Below are 14352 nucleotides of genomic sequence, written 5' to 3'. Positions count from 1 at the left end.
TTTTATGCCTTAAAATAATATGACGTTTTTTGACATTTTATGCCATACTATACTATGACTTTTTTTTACCTTTTATGCCTTACTATACTATGACTTTTTTTTACCTTTTTATGCCTTAAAATAATATGACGTTTTTTTCCATTTTATGCCTTACTATACTTTGACGTTTTTATGCCTTACTATACTATGACGTTTTTTGACATTTTTATGCCTTAATATAATATGATGTTTTTTGACATTTTATGCCTTAAAATAATATGACGTTTTTTGACATTTTATGCCATACTATACTGTGATGTTTTATGCCTTACAATAATATGACGTTTTTTGACATTTTATGCCTTACTATACTGTGACATCTTTATGCCTTACTATACTATAACGTTTTTGTGACGTTTTTAAGCCTTAAAATAATATAATGTTTTTTGACATTTTATGCCATACTATACTATGACTTTTTTTTACCTTTTTATGCCTTAAAATAATATGACGTTTTTTGACATTTTATGCCTTACTATACTGTGACGTTTTTATGCCTTATTATACTATGACGTTTTTTGACATTTTTATGCCTTAATATAATATGAAGTTTTTTGACATTTTATGCCTTACTATACTGTGACGTTTTTATGCCATACTATACTATGACGTTTTTTGACCTTTTTATTCCTTAAAATAATATGACGTTTTTTGACATTTTATGCCTTACTATACTGTGACGTTTTTATGTTTTTATGCCTTAAAATAATATGACCTTTTTTGCCATTTTATGCCTTACTATACTGTGACGTTTTTATGCCTTAATATACTATGACGTTTTTTGACATTTTTATGCCTTAATATAATATGACATTTATTGCCTTACTATATTGTAACGTTTGTATTCCTTACTATACTATGACTTTTTTTGATGTTTTTATGCCTTAAAAAAATATGACGTTTTTTGACATTTTGTGTCATACTATACTATGACATTTTTTGACGTTTTTTGCCTTAAAATAATATGACGTTTTTTTGACTTTTTATGCCTAACTATACTGTGACCTTTTTATGCCTTACTATACTATAACGTTTTTTGATGTTTTTGTGCCTTAAAATAATATGTTTTTTGACTTTTTATGCCTTTCTATACTATGACGTTTTTATGCCATACTGTACTATGACGTTTTTTGACATTTTATGGTTTACTATACTGTGAGATTTCATGCCTTACAATACTATGAAGTTTTTTGATGTTTTTATGCCTTAAAATAATATGACGTTTTTTGACATTTTATTTCTTACTATACTGTGACGTTTTTTATGCCTTACAATACTATGAAGTTTTTTGATGTTTTTATGCCTTAAAATAATATGACGTTTATTTGACTTTTTATGCCTAACTATACCGTGACGTTTTTATGAAGCCTCAGAAGGTTGTGGGTTCAAACCCATTCCTGACATTTTTTGTTGGTTTTTATGCCTTATTATATTATGACATGTCATGCTTTATTATACTACTATGACATTTTTTGACATTTTATGCCTTACTATAATATGATGTTTTTTGATTTTTTTATGCCTTAAAATAATATGACGTTTTTTTAATTTTTATGTCTTAAAATAATATGACATTTTTATGCCTTAATATACTATAACGTTTTTTGAAGTTTTTATGCCTTAAAATAATATGACGTTTTTTGACATTTCATGCCTTACTATACTGTGACGTTTTTCATGCCTTACTATACTGTGACGTTTTTTGATGTTTTTATGCTTTAAAATAATATGACGTTTTTTGACATTTCATGCCTTACTATACTGTGACGTTTTTCATGCCTTACTATACTGTGACGTTTTTTGATGTTTTTATGCTTTAAAATAATATGACGTTTTTTGACATTTTATGCCTTACTATATTATGACTTTTTTTGACGTTTTTATGCCTTAAAATAATATGACGTTTTTTTGACATTTTATGCCTTACTATACTATGACTTTTTTTGACGTTTTTTTGCCTTACTATACTGTGACGTTTTTTATGCCTTACTATACTATGACGTTTTTTGATGTTTGTTTTTTGCCTTAAAATAATATGACGTTTTTTGACATTTTATGCCTTACTATACTGTGACGTTTTTCATGTCTTACTATACTGTGACGTTTTTTTATGTTTTTATGCTTTAAAATAATATGACGTTTTTTGACATTTTATGCCTTAAAATAATATGACGTTTTTTGACATTTTATGCCTTACTATACTGTGACGTTTTATGCCTTACAATACTATGAAGTTTTTTGATGTTTTTATGCCTTAAAATAATATGACCTTTATTTGACTTTTTATGCCTAGCTATATTGTGACGTTTTTATTCCTTACTATACTATGACGTTTTTTTACATTTTTATGCCTTAAAATAATATGAATTTTTTTTACAATTTATGCCTTACTACACTATGACGTTTTTATGCCTTACTATAATATGATGTTTTCTTTACATTTTATGCCTTACTATACCGTATTGTTTTTAATGCCTTATGAAATTTTCATTGGTGACTACAATGAGGAAACTATAATGGGGCTACACTGTAGGAGAATGTTTAGAACAGGTGCCTAAAAGTCAGAAGGTTGTGGGTTCAAACCCATTCCTGCCATTTTTTGTCGGTTTTTCTGCCTTATTATATTATGACATGTCATGCTTTATTATACTATGACATTTTTTTTGACGTTTTTATGCCTTAAAGTACTATGACATTTTTTGACATTTTATGCCTTACTATAATATGACGTTTTTTGATTTTTTTATGCCTTAAAATAATATGATGTTTTTTGAATTTTTATGTCTTACTATACTATGACGTTTTTTTGACATTTTTATGCCTTAATATAATATGACGTTTTTTGCCTTTTTTTGCCTTACTATACTATGACGTTTTTTGACATTTTTATGCCTTAAAATAATATGACGTTTTTATGCCTTACTATACTATAACGTTTTTTTACATTTTATGCCTTACTATAATATGACGTTTTTTGACATTTTGCTTTATTTTACTGTGACATTTTTTGATGTTTCTATGCCTTCCTATACTATTACGTTTGTTCCTGATCCTGGGATCTTTCAGTGTTGATTTTCTCTCCATACCTGCATGGGGTACTATACTATGATGTTTTTATGTTCTTACTATAATATGAAGTTTTTTGACGTTTTTATGCTTTACTATTTAGTATGATGTTTTTTAACCTTTTCATGACTTACTATACTATTTATATAATTTAAAGTTATATATATATATATATATATAACTATATGTAGCAATCAAATAAACAGACATACTATAATACATGTTTCTACTAGCTAGACATATATGTCTATATATGATATTGTTCCATTTTCTAAAGGTTTCATGTACATATGACCAAACCTATGCCTTTACTTTCTGTGTTCCTGCCAGTTCATATACTATTATTTATGTTGAAATCATTTTAATTAAATAATCTACAATTTAAAACATTTAAATATTGTATTTCAGGATAACCATGCCAAACCATGTGAGATATTTTTCTCCATCATGATTGGATTCGGCTATTGCTTCATTTTGTAATGTGGAATCACTAACTGGAGAGGTTAGTTAACTCGTCAAAATTCATATTTTTCAAGATGAGAGCTTGGGAAAGGTTGTTAATTTTAGGTTAAGCCAAAGCTAGCCGTGGCTATGTCATGAGCTAGCTTAAAACAGATAGTAGTATAGTGCCCCTCTTAGCTATCAGCCAGTTGGCCCTTTTTTCTGTGAGAGAGTTCAGTTATTATACTCTGGTTTTTAGCCTACTTCAAATTTGACATACTGTTTCCACGTTTATATGGCATAAAATGATGATATGGGAAAACAAAAATCAAAAAGTCAGACCCAGTCTTAACTTTTTTTTTTAAATGTCCTTTTTTTGGCTTTGTTGGGCAGTATTGTTGACTGCATTATTTTCTGTGTGAAGAAAAATACTGTCCAAGTAAAAATATGCATGTCATGTGAGGGTGCTTTTCCACAGAAGTATCATAAGCATAAGGACATAACCTGGAACTCTGTATCAACACCATTCGATATAGTGCATGTCAGCTCAGTCAGCATGAAGTTCTTGATGTGCGCTTTCTGTGTCATTCAAATGTGTGGATTGACAGAAAAAAAAAGGAGGAGAGGGCTAAGTGAACTAGGCGCCTGCCTAAAAACTGCAATATGGATACTGTGCTTTTAAGGGTCAGCTAAGACATATTTAGCATTCACATCCCTCCATCAACGGGGAGACATAAATTTTATATGTTGTTCATTTTGTTACGATAAAATTGGTGAAGTGGATCTTGAAAACCTTTTATCGGAAATGGCGTGGCTCAGAACCATGAAACACAAGTGCAAGTGACAGGACTATGAATTCACATGACTTCACATTTTTGCATTTCCTCAAAGTGACAAGTAAACACCTTAAATCTGTAATGCTATATGCATAATGCATCAACTGTGTTTTGACATCCATCATTTAGTGCTGACTACAGCAAAATGCCAGCTTATAGTGCCACCACCAAGGAAACATAATGCAGGGAATATATTCAGGTCACAAAGTTTTTAAAAGGATTGCAAATTCTCCATGTGTATGTATGTGTGTGTGTGTGTGTGTGTGTGTGTGTGTGTGTGTGTGTGTGTGTGTGTGTGTGTGAGTGAGTGAGAGAGTCTGTGTGTGTGTGTGTGTGTGTGTGTGTGTGTGTGTGTGTGTGTGTATGTGTGCCTTTCCTGTCAGGAAACTCAATGAGTTGCTTACATTACAAAAGAGATCTTCCAGCCCTTTGCAACAGAGAAGACACCAAATGGTTTAGTACGCAGCAGGAAGCACACACTGAACTGAAGCATGGATAATCATAACTCTTGTTATACCAATTATTGAACTTGGAAATAGCAGAGGTTTGACACTTTGAGTCAACCAGGGAGCACAAGCTCAGACAGTGAAAACATCATTTTGTCGATGTCCATAAAGGATGAGGTTTACTCCACTGGAGAGTGACAGCCAGTGTTTGGATACTGCCTCTTAAACACTGCTCTTATTGCAACATAGTGAACACGGAGGCAGCACGGATCTGCAGCAGAACAGCTTCCGTTCTGCGCAGTGTGTACAGCAGAAAGTGATTGTTGGTGAGAACAGGGATACATGAGGCCTGCTGCTGAGCTTCTTTCAAAACCTGTTAGGTTACAAACAGCTCTAAAGTTTCAATGTGAGCAAGTGAGCTCCAAACAGAGAGCTGTATGTCTTTCTAAGACAGAACCAGACAACAATCAATTATGCTGACTGAATAATCATCATCAGTTATTTCTGTTTTTTCTATTTAGATTTCAAAATCTGTTATATACTGTTACATTTTCTAAACTGCCTTGTCTATTTTGGGCAGTAAATGATGAGTTAGAGTTTGAAAAGCAGCCTGATCACACACAACGTCTCCTCCTCTGGCTGTTGCTACTGTGACGCTGTAACCTCTTCTGTTCAGCTACAATGTACAATAGACAAGTGAGATCTGGGTTACGTACCCCCTTATCCCTGTAGCCCCCCGGGCACAGCTATGCTCTGTGGTTGACTACATGCTACAGCAGCCGTGAGAAGCTCTCCCCCAGGAAAGCGCATGTTTATTTATTCATTTGCACCTTCTTGTTTTAAATTCCACAGACAGCCTCTGAATGGGAGCATTCAGGGAGGAAGGAATCCCCAAAGCAATACCTATGATACAATAGCAGTGTTTGGATATGTGTGTGTGTTTTCTTGTGTATGCATGACTGCATGTCACAGTGGAGTGTATGTGTGTTTTCTAAAGTGAAGTATTTATCACTGAAATGGTTGGTTGATGTAAGACCCAATTATTGATGACAATAGGCTCCATCCATCGACCTTGGGAGAGGATATAGGCTAGTGGGCTTCATACTGAGGTGGCTTTCTGTGAATACGGCTCCCCAGTGCTGCATGCTCTCAGATTTACCCCTGCTTGTTGTTCCTCGGTGGCACCGCTATCGACAGCACATCATTCACTCAAGGCTGGAGAAATAACAGCATTGGCATTCTCCTAAAACATGTGGAAGTGCTCTGCACTAAAAAGTAATGGCCTCTTGGACCTTCAACTTTGATTTGTATTTACAACAGTCACTGTGGTGGCACTAAATAGTACAGAGCTCAAGGCATGTCATGCCTTTCAAGCTAATCATAAACTGAGGACTACCTGTTTGTGGATGCGTGTGGATAGATTGCATCGGCATGAATGTCTGTTTGTGTGTTATGTCTGCAAACACATATGCACAGGCATTCAAACACGGAGGTGTGTGCGTGCATGTGTCGCTGTTTTGTTGTGACTAATGAGGAGCAGCTGAATTGGCCTGCCTGGTGATTTGTACTAGCTGCTTAATGATGATGAGGCCTGATGGGATGCCAGGTTCGTGTGTTTGTCTGCAAACATCAACAATCTGTTCCAGACGATCTGCCAGACACCAGATCAGGGGGAACAACATCAAATGACACAGTCATGTTGATTACATCATTAAAAAGTATTATCAAGGAGGTTTAGCAGCATGTAATTACCAGGGAGAAGAGTGAAATCATCAGAAAATTATGTGGAGTAAACACTCTTCAAAGACTTGATGAAACATGTGCACGTCTTCAGGATTTACAGTAATGTCCGCCATTTACAACAAACTTGCAGAGTACTTCAATTAAGAGCACTTAGCAGACTCTGTTCTTGACAAGCAACATCCTTCCCTCCTGTGACCCCCCACCCCCCTCTTTTTTTTTCCATCTTCGACTACTGTCTTCCCTCCCTGCCACAACCTGTCCCCTTTGGGCAGCAGTGCACATGGAGTCTAATAGGACGATCCTTACCTTGGGAATTAGCCTGTAAGACCCCGATGCTGTCATCAAACTGCATAGATTTGATGTTGAGTGATGCCAAGATGCATTCCTTATCCTGCAGTGAGGCATCTTCGATATTGTTCTGATTGGCTGACAGTATTACACACATGTCGCAGAGGTTGATGTTGACAGCCCTTAAATCTGCCCGACTTAATGGTGTACCCTTCAGGGAGAGGAGAACAGAGAGAAAGAGCAAAACAGAGAGGGAGAAGGCAAAACATAGAGAAAAGACAGACATCGGGGAGAGAAAAACAAATTTAAGAAGTGAGCAGAGTGGAGCTTTGGGAAATTAGTTAACAAGTATTCTTGTTTTGAGGCGATGACATTCTACTGATCTAACTGGGCACTGGAGAATCAGAGACATGGACTAATCTAAAGGCTAGCTTGTGCTGAGGGCTGTGTTTGGGATTCTCCTCTGATCATCAGTCAAGCCAGGCCTAACAAGCTCTAAGGCAGCAAGCTACGCCATCTGTGATGGGCACTGCAGCTGCAACACACATAAACTCCATTTTGGATATGCAGGATGTGTCACTGCTCTGGATGAAGGGGGTTGACTGAGCCTTCATGGAGTGATCATTCAATTGAGTAATGTGTGATCAAATCAAACTGACAATCCCTTTCAGGATTTCAATGTGCATGTGACTCAAAATGTCAACGCCTTGTTAGTTGAACAGAGATTCTGGTTAAGAATTGTCTCCTATGGCAGTGAACTGGTGCACTCACAGGTAAGATGGAGACCTTGGGGAAGTTGTGTAAAGTTTCCCACTCTCTGCGCAGGTAATCCAGCGAGCCCACAAAAACTATAGGCTTTAACTCGTGGTAATGGAAGTTGCTGGCTCTTAAAGGCATCACCAAGTTTCGCAGCCCCACCAAAGCGGACGTGACATCCCCAAATATACAGACCACTACATGGCCGCTCAGCACTGTCATGGAGGCTTCACTCCGGGTCTGCAGGGAACAGAGGGACACAGGGGAGGGGGAGAAGAGCAAAGAGAAAGGGATGAGAAGGAGTGCAGACAGAAGAGAGGAGGAGACACACAGAGACAAACACAGAATTACAGAATAGAAATGAAAGCTAGTTATCAGAAAACTGGGTAATGTGCATGAGGTAAAAAAAATTCTAGTTTTAACAGTCTTCAAAAGTGTGTTTTAAACTGTTATAAACCCATGTTAAATAGTTTGTTAACCAAGTATTCAGTTGAAACATATATATTTACTCCATCATTAAAACATTCTATTTACAGACTGTGACATTTACATAAAAAAGTTTGGTTAACTACTATTCTGTTTATAAGCAGTTTGTTGGATCATCAGAAATAGGATTTTTACAGAACAAAAACAAAACTTGTCTTTTTCAAAGGGCAGCTGATTCAATCAGGCTGAGAAATGAAATGCAGTTTGTAAGATTTTAGGCACATACAGTATGTATGAATAGCACCCTGTCATAAATCAGAGAGGTATAAACAAAGCTCTTCTATTGTATGAAGTTCATGTCAAAAAAGAACAATGCAATGCTCTGCTTTCAAGATCTGTCGCCCAGCACGCCAGCTTGATGTGCATTTTATTGCAACTTTGGGTGTACGTTAAGGAAACTAAACGCTACTATGATACCAGCTGGTTTGAAACTAAAACTGTGTCTTTGTTTATTGGACACATTGGTAAAACTAAGAGCATCAAGGGGCTGCTGCTGCAAACTGGCTCTTACTCTCAGCTGGTTGCCAAATCTGGTGGATTAAATATTTCTGACAATTATCTACATATCTAAAACATTCTTTGGTGACCCAACTTTTCTTCAGCCTCCCATGAACTAAGGAAGAATTAAAGTCTTAGTTAGATCTTTCAATAGCAAAAGGGTCGCTGATGTATTGGTCAGACAAGGTGACTGTGTCTTCTGTTTTAAATTTAATTTGGACATGGTTAACCCTGCCCAAACAAATTATTACGCACTAACCTAAATGCTTACAAACTGCCTTGTTAAAACATCCGAGCATACCCATGCGTGGAGAGCTGAAATGCTGTTCATAGATCCTTGGAGGATATATATATATATATAAAAAAAAAACAATAAACTCACCTTGAAACAACAGAGAGGCATTGAGAGAAATTTCAATACATATTAGTATGTGACTGTGTTGCTACAATATTGAGGGGAGACCTACTCACTTTAACTTACTCATTTTTTTGTGTGTGTATATTCTATTATATTTTAGTAGACTGCAGTAACAAAGCTCTCGCCCCACTCACCAGGATGACTTTTTCGATATCCTTTGATGGGCACCAGTGAAACATCCCTGTCGAATCATACCTCTTCACGTTCATGTCCATGTTCTCAATTTGTTCATTTCCAGGAATTAGAAGGGGGTCGTGACGACTGAGAAAACAGAATGATATATGTATGTTTGATCACTTTATGAAATGACTGCAGCCTTGTGGTTGAAGTGGTAAAAGACCACCAGGGTATTTTTAGATACAGGCTGTGTATTCATACAACTTCTTAAAAGTCCATCGTGTTCTCAAAGTGTTAAACTTTTTAACTGCAACCCATAAATACCACATCATTCCTCCATTCCTTCTTGTCCTTGGTGTCAAGCTATCAGAAAACTAAAAGACCCTGGTGCTTGTAGTAGTGCAGAGGAGAATAGCAAGACTTGAGTGCTACTGACTGAATGGCATGACAACACAAGGCCAATTACCAGCTTTTACCCTCTCCTCCAGTTCCTGACGCCATGCGGCGCAAATAGTAAACGCTCCAACAGGCTCACACTTTAAATATTTCAGGAATTTGCCCAATCACATTTTGCCTGATGGACATTAATGTTTCAACAGCATGTCACAACCAAACAGACTAATCCACGGCAGTGGGCTGCTGAGTTTTATCCGGTGTAACACTGACCATGAAAGGGCCCCTGTCAGTCCTGTTATACTGCCTCTCTTGTTCGTGCACTTATCCTACAAGACGTGTTCTCACAGTTCCTCTGAAGGAAATCCAGAAAATTTCACCCAAAACACTGAGTCAAAATAAACTGCAAAAATTTAGTGCTGTTCTTCTGTGGGGATTGTTTGCTCAGCAGCAATGCAAATGTAATTTATTTACAATTCAACCCAAATAATAAAAACCTTGGTTGAAGCAGCACTGTACCAACTCCAAAAACAGAGAACTGCAGAAAGACAGACATTTGAGTAATATGGGAGAAAACATCTCAAGAATTTGACATACATCTCTCTCAGCATCACTCTCTCTCTATCCTCTATCAACACTGTCATTCATTGACAAGGCTTTGATGTCGTCTCTTCCTTCAGCCTGCATTTGGGTTGCATGCCATCGCAGGAAAAGTAAAAGTAAAAAAAAAAAAAAAAAAAAACTGTCAATTAGCCAGCCTCTCTCTCTACCTCTCTTTCCCCCTTCTTCCCTCTATCAGTTAGTGCAGGTGATAATAACACTGACAGCATTTAGTGTTTTTACACTCAGCCTGAATCTTTCATCCAGAGCTGCGTGTCGCGCCAATCAACTCCACGGAGCCCCCATCACTTCAATCTGCTCAGCTCTGCTCGCCTCCACACAGGGGCTGACTGGCGCATGCAGGCGGGCTGCCGCTCCACCTCTCTCTGCCAAGACAGCTATCTTTCACAGAGCTGTCAGCGGTGTGACTGGCAGCCTGTCACAGGCTCCACACACCTCCTCCTCCCTCTGCCTTCTCCCTGCCTCGGGTTGAACCTACCACAAGGCTCAGGGAGAGCAGACATGACGTCTGTGCCACAGTGCCACGCCCAAGGGATATCAGCTGCGGATGACATCTTCTGCGATTGGATGCATGTCGTCAGTCATGACCCGTCAAAAAGGTTTGTGGAAATGGTGTTAATGCCATGGTGGCAATGCAGCTCGTTAGCACAGTGACACATCGGGTTGGAGACTGGGAAATTAATAACACAGCCATGATGGGGCTAGGTCAGCTAGGATACAAGCTGAGATTAAATGTCACCATAGTGTTTACAAATATATATATATATATAAATTTCTAAATAAATAGCAAGAATATGTAATTAATTTGTATGTATTATTTGGAAAGTATATCTTTTATTAGAATTTCCTCACTAAATTTCTAAAGTAAATAAATTTACAGTGCATCAGATTGCAAAGCAAATATTTTCCCTGGGTGAAATACAGTATTTTATCAGATGCACTTTTATATAGGACAAATATTTCCCTTAAAGCATGTCTCACTCCAGCCCCCACCCCCCCGTATATATTTCAAACAGAGTTGAGTTATTCCAGTGTATCACTCTGCAGTCACAAACTGGGGATGGGCGTGCTCCCCCAATCCCTCTCTGCCAGACTACGAAGGCAGCCTCTTGCTTTGAAAATTTTCCCCATCATGCAAACTGACAAAGGCATGCTTTTCAAAAGCCCACAGCCAATCTGTTGATCATTATTTATTTACAAAGGCCTTTGGGCTGCAAGTCCTGTAAAAATCATACTTGATACGTACGCTCGCTCTCTTGCCAGCTCTCTACTGTGTTTTCCCCCTCCTTGCTTGTAGAATGAAGCATCCCTAAGGCTACCTCAAACAATCACTTTTCATTGTGCATAAAATACACCTTGTAAAGCACAACTGTTTAATATATATGGTGTTATATGTTGGCGGGGGCAGCTGTGAAGGGGGGCTATGGACTGTGATGGGTAATTTGATGTTTTGCTGAGGGCGAAGACTTGGAAAAAAAATCTACACCTATAACAGAGGACCTGTCATCCCAGTACCCAAGAGCCAGCAGAATACAGAAGCACCCCTAAAGCAGAGAAAACTTTGACACCGCTTTGAAGCGTTTTCAAAACTGAGTAAATAACTCACAAGAATTATTATCACTGTGAGATCAAAGCAGAGATGCATATATTACATGGCGAACGGGGACCATCTCCTAAGCAAAAAAGGAAGAGAAGAAAAGGTTTTGTGCTTTAAGTTGGGCAAACTAAACAGGCTTTTAAACAAGCAGTTAGCTGGAAATATGCCAATGTCTAGTTGTTTTTGTATCCGTTTTTCTCCCTCTGAGCAAGGGCATCTAAAATGATGCTCTGTTGCAAACTAGACTGAAGGGTATGACTCCGTGTTGGGCTAATGGTTTGGCAAGTGTGAAGGCTTATTAAGTGCTTGTTTTGTGGAGAACCGAGGGGGAGGCCGACAAGCACTGGACAAAATCACATAGGCATGCCAGTGCAGTAGGAGGAATGCTGCCTAAGGGAAGCTAGCAGGACCAACATACAAAGAACTCCACTTAGAATGTAAGGAAAATACACCACAGCACAATAACAACTAAAAAACAATAACAGATACCCTGTGAAAACAGAAATCAAAAAGTTAAATGATAGAAATTAAAGTGCATTTGTATAGTACACTTAGTTGCAGAAACTGAACATTCATGCACTAAATTCCACATAGATTGGAGTTATTTATTTTCCTACAGGACTTTCTACTGCAGTGCAGCTAGACTGCGTAAATACTAACAGTGACAAGTGTGTGTGTGTGTGTATGTGTGTGTGTGACAAAAACCACACAGCTCTCTCTTTAGATTTTCCTACAGTAAAGTCATAAAGATGATGACCATAACACTCACTCTCATTAAGAGACAGGCAGCGTAGCTATGAGTGTTCCTGTCCTGTTAGATCTCCACCACCATGCCTTTATCCTGCCGTCCCAGTGCGCACAGCTCGGCCTCCCTGTATTTTCCACGCTGTCGTGTTGTTAACCCCGCCTCGCAGCCAGAGGAGCACAAAAACCTACCCCTTTTATCTTTCAAAATCAATTAACAGCAATTTAATTCCACGGGACAGGATAAAAGGAAGGTAATATTTGAATTCATATTTGATTGTGATGATACATCTCGCATATGGCCTTAAGTACCAGAAACAGTACTCACAGGGGTTCCCACAATAGAGGAGTAGCCTGAGGGCAAAGTAACCATGCAGGTCCCTCTGATTGGTTGCTGGTGTCATTAGTGCCAGCATTGTTTAAGGAGTACATGTGGACCAGACCGAAGGAGGTGACAGCTGGGACTTTAAAGCCAGAGGAGTTTTCAAACGGCTCCTCACAGCCGCTTTTCATGACAGAAATATTATTTCAGCTCTGTCATTAACAGCTGACAGCATGCCATCCTAAACAGCCAGAGCCTAACAGGGCACTTCTCCTCTCTCTTTCTCTCACGTAGTTTCTTACCTCCTTCTTCTGCCATCCTTAATTCGCCCCCTCCCATCCATCCAAACTCCCACCATCTCACCATCAGCAGCATCCGCCTCTTAAGTATCTCTCGCACGCATCCCTCCATCCCTTCCTCCCTCCTCGTATCTGACTTCCTCTCACTCCCCATTTGAACGATGGAAAGAGAATAAAATCAGCGTCTCTTACCTCATCATCTTGGGCGAGCAGTTGGGTGAGTTTCGCATCCCTCCGTTGCGCTGCTTTTTTTTGGGCGAGAGAGTTGATGGATGCTCATCTTCGACTGCAAACACATGCAGAGAATGTCAGAATAGATACAGATGTTTAGGAAAGTGTGCTGGACCTGACATGAAAAAAAACAGCCAACAATCAATCAATCATTGCAAACAAAAAAACTGAACAGAAGAAAAGGAAAATTAATAACTCAGTGTCAAATTGAGAAAATATAGAGAAAGCATTAGTAACGGACAATGGTAAATCTGAGAAAGGCAGGAGAAAACCACGGAGAAAAACCAATTTATGACCTGAAAATGTCACGGAAGGCTCACATCCCAAAACCCCCATATTTTGGCTTTTCTAAGTTGTGCTTTTACAGGGCTGTCAGTAACACACTATACTGCATCTGTTCAGTAAACCCAATAAATAGTGCAGGTGGTTGGACCTCTAGCAGTCTGCATCAGAGTGACCATGCTTACTTACACCATTAACTGCCATGAGATGGTACAAACTGTCATTGTCAGTTGGGCACGGGCAAAAGCAATGACAATGAGATAAATAAAGGTTATGGAGATGGATCTTGAGAGGGTAGTTTTTTTTTATTTAACAAAACTACCGGAACCCCACCCCATCATTCCAGTTCATACTACAGCAATGGCTCTTCTACAGGTCTACCTCCATGCCAAGAGATCATTTTGCACTCAACACACATCATGAAGGACAGGGCACGCTAACAGAGTATGAATTAGTGGACTATGAATATCGAAAGCAGCTAGTAAATGCACATCACCCTCCAGTAGACGAAGGTCAGGTCTAGTTTTAAAAGTTTAACTGAAAAATAAATGATTTATTTCAGATTAAAGATTCCATTTTTGTGTTTGACGCCTTAGTGAGCTATAAGCAACAACAGAGATTATTTTGATCAGACTTAAGTTCAGTTTTCTGTCAGCTATGCTTTGCAGTGTTGAGAAACAGTAAAAAAAAAACCAAAAAAAAAACCCACTGTTTTTCAAACTTTGCTTA

The 14352-nt window shown here is 38.1% G+C and overlaps 1 protein-coding gene across 17 annotated transcripts in view; it reads right to left on the bottom strand.

Annotated features, from left to right (window-relative positions):
• Positions 1-14352, bottom strand: part of LOC130181198 (calcium-activated potassium channel subunit alpha-1) — a 153366-nt gene that overhangs the window by 30182 nt on the left and 108832 nt on the right. For all 17 annotated transcript variants that reach the window (XM_056395103.1, XM_056395110.1, XM_056395109.1 and 14 more), the window contains 4 exons: positions 13303-13396; positions 9152-9278; positions 7631-7855; positions 6878-7070 (listed from right to left, as the gene is read on the bottom strand). In XM_056395103.1, the coding sequence (XP_056251078.1) occupies positions 6878-7070; positions 7631-7855; positions 9152-9278; positions 13303-13396 (639 nt within the window). The remainder of the gene's footprint in view (positions 1-6877; positions 7071-7630; positions 7856-9151; positions 9279-13302; positions 13397-14352) is intronic.

This window comes from Seriola aureovittata, chromosome 14 (assembly GCF_021018895.1).
Source record: "Seriola aureovittata isolate HTS-2021-v1 ecotype China chromosome 14, ASM2101889v1, whole genome shotgun sequence".
In the NCBI taxonomy this organism is placed as follows: Eukaryota; Metazoa; Chordata; class Actinopteri; order Carangiformes; family Carangidae; genus Seriola; species Seriola aureovittata.
This window is presented reverse-complemented; position numbering and strand designations above follow the sequence as displayed.